Below are 6535 nucleotides of genomic sequence, written 5' to 3' on the forward strand. Positions count from 1 at the left end.
GTGCAGCAGCATCTATGGAGTGAAGGAAATAGGCAACGTTGCCTATTTCCTTCGCTCCATAGATGCTGCTGCACCCGCTGAGTTTCTCCAGCAGTATTTAATAGTTTCCCAAGCTCAAAACTGACGCTTTTTCTAGTAAAGTAGGGGAAGAATGATGATCAGTTTCTAATTTTATCTTTTGCATATATTTTTCACTCTTGCCACTCAAAGATGAGCCCCAGTGTCAATTAATGGCACAGTTAGTTCTCTGCTAAAGATGATGTCTTATTGAAATGAAGAAATGAAAGGAGGAATATGTGCTCACCAAATTCTTAACACATCCTCAAAAGATTCTACTGAATTACAAATAATGTACAAGACTCTTTCTTCAGCAAAACAACGTAAGCCCTGTGAAAGCATGAATGACTTGGTTTTCCGTATCAACTATTTTAAGACTTAAAGAAACGATCTATTGCCATAAGAGTTAAAGACATTATCCAAGGGTGCGGGTAGGGGGTGATGCAGGAATGGGAATCTGGGGATGGATTAGTTGTTTCACTTGCATAAACAGTGTCACGTTTACAACCACCCCAGCGATCTGTGACACCAAGCACCCCTTTGCTACTGACATGCGTGCCATATGCCACAAGGACACATACTGATGAGTAGTGTCTCTGTGCAGTTTGAAAAGAAACAATTTGCTCTCGTTGTGTAATCCGAATTTCATGGTTGTGCTCACAGTCAGATAAACATCAAGAAAACAGATGATCCTTGTTAAATTTTCCATTTATCTATTCCTTTGTAAATATCAATCAATTAATAGCATGCAATGGCTGACCATTTGATTGGCTACTGCTCGGTTATGGTCCGATGGAAGAGCTGGGTTATAAATGCCTCGGCTTGCAAGAGGATTTAACAAACAGGCTTTGCACACTCAACGCCTGCTTTACCCGGCAGCACTTCTTTTGAAGCCAATTCCAAAGATGATCAAGGAAGTAAATCTGAAACCAAAAGAAATTCATCCTTAAGAAAGAGAACTTTGGAGTGTTACTTTTATGCTTCTAAATGTATCAACTGAAAGAGCTACAGCAGCAAATGCATATGAAAACAACACTGCAACGAGAACTTGTACTAGATGTGGCAGAAAAGGTATGGTCATTTTCTGCAAAAGGCTGATGAACACCAAAGAGGCTCCTAGCCTTCAAGCACGGGTAACTTCTTTGATATCTTTGGTGTACCTAACTTTATTAATGATACATTAACAACCGTAACGCTGAAAATTAATTCCAAGTGTTTGAAAACTTTCCAGTTGGTAGTCTTCCCTTTCAGCGGGCAAGAGACTGATTGCTGAAAACTCCCTAACCATCTTTCCTTCAAAGTGCCAACATTTCGTTTTTGCATTATTGTTTAACATTTGCTGAATATGGATACCACGACGTTAGCTCCACATGGATCCGTACAAAAGGATCTTTCGTCTCACTGGTTGCCGAAGAATGCCAACAATTCTTACAATATTTCCTCTTTGCAATGTAGAGAAATCGATATTCCAGAGGAGATCTTCTTAACACTTGGTCTTCTCAGTTTTTTGGAAAATATGCTGGTTATCATAGCTATTATTAGAAACCGGAATTTGCATTCTCCGATGTATTATTTCATTTGCTGCCTGGCTGTGGCAGATATGTTGGTCAGTGTGAGTAATACAATAGAAACAATTGTTATTATTCTAATGGAGAAACAAGCGATGATTGTGCAGAACTACACCCTTAAACACATAGACAATCTAATAGATCTGATGATCTGTACCTCAATGGTATCGTCACTCTCCTTCTTGGCTGCCATTGCAGCTGACAGGTACATCACTATATTTTACGCCTTACGATATCATGTCATTATGACCACTCGGAATGCTGCCATCATCATTGTTGGAATCTGGATAGTCAGCAGTGTCTCGAGCATCTTATTCATCGTCTACTCGGAGAGTGGTGCGGTCATTATCTGCCTCATTTCCTTCTTCTTTGCGATGTTGTTGATCATGGGTGGCTTGTACTTCCACATGTTTACTCTTGCTCAAAGTCACACCAAGAAGATGATGATGCAACGGAAGAAGAGAACTGCTCACCAAGCTGCCAACATGAAAGGAGCCATCACACTGACAATATTGCTGGGACTCTTTCTCATTTGCTGGAGTCCCTTCTTCCTCCATCTTCTGCTCATCATCAGTTGTCCTAACAACCCCTATTGTCTGTGCTTCACTTCCCACTTCAACATGTTCCTGATTCTCATCATTTGCAATTCGGTCTTTGATCCCATCATCTATGCATTAAGAAGCCAGGAACTACGCAAAACCGTAAAGGAAATTGCTTTCTGCTCTTGGTAGTGGTAATTTTTGTAAATTTAGATTTAAAAAAAAATCAGTAATACCAGCCATCGATGAGATAAATTAACTTCCTCAGGAATCCTTAACTCTAAAGTTTCCACAAATGCCTATTTCCCTACTTCCCCAAGCAGAATATTTTCCAAGATCAGAAATTCTTCATCTGTTTTGGTGCTTGCAGAAGATTGAAATTATGTTTTAGTAGATTAATGGGATCAGTGTTCATCCAACCAGCACTATCATAGCCTTTGGTCGGTTATGAATAATTGCAATAGGAAACACAAGATATTTAGGTGATGATCATACATATTATTATCCATTATGCAGTCGATTAATTAAATATGAAAAAAATGGCAAGTGCAATTTATAGGAGAAAATAATCAAGATAACAAAAATTGTACTTGCAATTTAATTTATTTTAGGCCTTCAAGTGTCTTTGAGAAACAGAGCAGCAGCAAACAGTTTTAAATTTACTGCTTATTTGTCCTCCCCTCGCAATGAGTTAAATTTGCATTCCACTAGTCACCACAAAACACCACAAGTCAGAAGAAAATATTTCAATGACATGCAAAATAAATCGTCTGTGAGTTATTTAAGTACTCCTGGGATTAAATAAAGAACAACATGTATGAATATTCTCACAGCGCATTAGGCTAAATCAGATTTTTTAAATCCAATTCGCTGGTTTAGAATATGTGTTTTTCCCGTTACGTTCTCTGACTTAATTGATGAGGTGTCCCAGTGTTCCAGTATACTACGCTAGCAAACCTTGGCTTTTTCCTAACGCAGCTAAACTTCATTTGTATTTCACTAAGTATGCAGTTACTTTGGGTTATGAGAAGCATTATATGTTCAAGCCATCGGCTACATTTTCATGATGCATAGCCTCTGATCGAAACCCAACTGTATCTTGTTTATAATTAGGGATATAGGGAACTAATTATTTGAGAATCGGAATCCATCATCAAAAACTTGGAAAACTATCTCAGCCATCTTAAGTAGTATTGATATTTACGGGGTTTTTTTCATTTTGGGGATATGGGAATATAAGTTTATATTTCTTACAGATTCTACTTGTTTCTGCAGATTACTCACGAGGCTCCTTCTTCTAATAGTGAATGAATTGCAGGATTTTGACCCAGTTATAGTATTAGGAAATAACATTGGTCTGAATGGTTGATTCGGTGGGATGGGACATTGTTTTGAGTGTGCAGGGAGGAACTGCAGATGCTGGTTTACACCAAAGATAGACGAAACATGTCTGAATAATTGAATTGGTAGGACAGGGAAAGTGAAGCTGGTCCCTTTAAAGTGATCTTGGTGAGCTGAAACAGTGTAGCCTCCAGGTAGTGTTTATTGTTACAAACGGCAGTGGCTAATGGGCTGCACAAATCCGACTGCAGGGATATTTGCTGAGTGTTGGCAAATAATGAACATTATGTATGTGGCCAGTACATATGTACAAAGTAAATGAACTTTGTTCATAGGCAACAACAAATATTTTCAGCATTGACTATGATTTAATTTGTAGATGTTGAAGTGAATCTTCCAGACCAATAATGATACATTTAAATATTTAAAGACATTTGCAGTTACTTCAGAATCCAATTAGAAACAATTATTTTAGTCACTAAATTAAAACTAAAGTGATTATCTCAAACAAAAAGTATTTTACATTGCACCATCACAAATTTATTACAATTTAAAAAGCATTCCATCCAATTTATTAATTTATACATCAAGGCAGATAACAAAAAGATAAATAATGTAATTGTCTTTACTGAGGTTGCAAATGCTATTTCAAGACATGTTACTGTGATTTAATTTAATAAGTTCCCATCATAAAAATACAAATTTGGATATTTAAATATACAAAGAATCATCCAGCAGAATTTGTTCACTACTTTATTCCATGCAACATCTTCATATTAGGTCAGTTTGGTTGCACTGGGTATCAGTGAGGTTGCATTTGGTATCAGTGAGGACTTCAAAATCAATGGAATTAAGACTTTCCATTGAGTCCCTAAAGGCCTCTCGTCCACAATACAGAAAAGCCCATTATTTTCCAACAATTGATTCGTAGCTGGATTCAACTATTCAATGTACCATTGGTATATTTTCCTATGTCAACCACGGCATGCAACTAACTTTAAAAGCAGGTCTTCGCCCCATAGACTTTACCGTGGAGTCAATGTCACATCCAACGTCCCCGGCTGGTCAGACACTGTTTTGCTAATATTTATTTTCCCACAACTGGGCCAAAAGCCTGGCATTCTCTGATTATTTGTAGAAGGATGCTTACCTGTAATGCTGTGACACCAGAACTAAAATTGGATAGCTTTCTTAACAATCCTTCGAAGAAATTAGAAATAATAACTAAAACAGCACGCTGTTTAAAATGTTAAAAAAATTAAAATATTAAAATATTTGTGGTGATCACTTTACAATATTTCTAACCTAATAACTTAGTTTTAAGGAAAATAATATAATACAATATATTTTGAGTTAGACATTAATTTCTAAAATGTCAATATATCAATATTGATTAGAAAATTATGCTGTTTCTCTTTGGTTTATTATGATACAGATCCACTATAAAAGCAATATTTGCTGTTTTCCGTTTCAGTAAATGTGTTTAAAATGACATATTAACCATGATTTCATAATTTTCCTTCTGTTCTTTGCTTGTTATGTATATACAAAAATATTTACAAAATATTGATTTACGTGTGTGACAATATAAACAATACATGTTCAATTTATGATTTTAGAAATTACTTTATTTCAATGTCTTTATTTTTAATCTCTGCTCACTTCTTTTCTAATCATCAAAATATGCTAAAAACAGAAGAGATCCTTTTCCCCAAAGCTCCCCTGAAGATGTCACAGCTTGATGGGCCATTTCAGTTTTTCTCCTTATCTTTTCAGTGGGAACCTACTGAACCTATTGTGTTATCTGTGTGACACTTAGATAGCACAATATGAAATATTTCTATCATCCCATCATGTTACTTGTTGCTTGTCTACTGTACCACACCATCAATCTGTCAGGAAAGGTGAATAGATGAACAAATCAGGATAGCATGTCTGAATTCAATAAAGTAGGTGTAAACTATGTAATGCAAAAACGCATTGGATTTTATTGACTTGCAACAGTCAGTTTTAAGCCGTGAAGAACAATGGGGCCCCGCCGTGGGGTGGACTGGTGTGAGGGACCGTGGGGGAACAAAGGGGGACCCGGTGTGGGGGGGGGGGGGACTCTAGTTCAGAATCCTCTGTCCAGGGCATAAGTCAGTGTTTGTTTGTTTGCCCATTTGTTCCGGTGAAGGCGCTGTGCACACGGCAGGCAGCCAACAGTCGCTTGTCTTTTTCTTTTTGGTTTCACTTTTAATTTCAAGTTTTTGTGTACCTAGTGTGTTGTGACTGTCGGCAGACCAATTACCCTCCGGGGATGAATAAAGTTTTATCATCTCGTAAAGTCACATTCTAAGGACTTCTTGCTTGTGATAATTCTTTCTGTTGTAATCTTGTTTCGACTCTACATTACTCCCTTTTAGTTGCAAATAGTTAAAACATCACCGAGCTGTCATATTACTATGATCTGTTTTTATACTTGGCATATAAACAGTATCATTTGAAAGTTTTTTCACCTTAAAAATCATGCTTTTGTGAGTTTCTAACTTTGTATTTGGTAAAAAATGACTGAAATTGCTTAAGCTCTGTTATACATCATGAATGGTAGATATCACTTGAACTTGCTAGGGCGTGGCACTGTTAAATATTCCTCTGCATCCTCCAGCTCAATATAGTGTTTATTTTTGTAACCTGCAAAGTGTAGAAGACTCCTGAAGTGGATAGAAGCGGAAGAATCATTGAGAAACAGAATGATTCAAAGCCAAATTGGACCGAAAGAAAAAAAGAAACTCACGTTTAGAAAAGTACCCTTTCTAAGCTCAGCATTTCACACACACTTTACAACCAATGTATTACATCTTCAGCCATGCAGAAAACTTGGAACAGAGGTGAAAGGAAAAACAGGAAAAAGGAGAAATAATAAGAGACAGAACAAATAATTATAAATTAAGATATAACATTTTATAATTTAAAAATGTCTAATTAATTTAACATCTGAAGGAATAAATGACATAATTTGTATTATTCAATTTCTGGGCCTGAAAGGTT

The 6535-nt window shown here is 36.6% G+C and overlaps 1 protein-coding gene across 1 annotated transcript; it reads left to right on the forward strand.

Moving 5' to 3' along the window:
• The first annotated feature begins 913 nt into the window (after positions 1-913).
• On the forward strand, positions 914-3191 carry mc1r (melanocortin 1 receptor). Its single transcript, XM_033035676.1, has one exon. The coding sequence runs from the start codon at positions 1403-1405 to the stop codon at positions 2354-2356; it is 954 nt and encodes a 317-aa protein (XP_032891567.1). The 5' UTR covers positions 914-1402; the 3' UTR covers positions 2357-3191.
• Positions 3192-6535: the final 3344 nt, after the last annotated feature.

Source organism: Amblyraja radiata, chromosome 17 (genome assembly GCF_010909765.2).
Source record: "Amblyraja radiata isolate CabotCenter1 chromosome 17, sAmbRad1.1.pri, whole genome shotgun sequence".
NCBI lineage: Eukaryota > Metazoa > Chordata > Chondrichthyes > Rajiformes > Rajidae > Amblyraja > Amblyraja radiata.

Bases quoted from the DNA above. Each gene is read 5' to 3' on its own strand.
- mc1r (XM_033035676.1), top strand. From the start codon at position 1,403: ATGGATACCACGACGTTAGCTCCACATGGATCCGTACAAAAGGATCTT.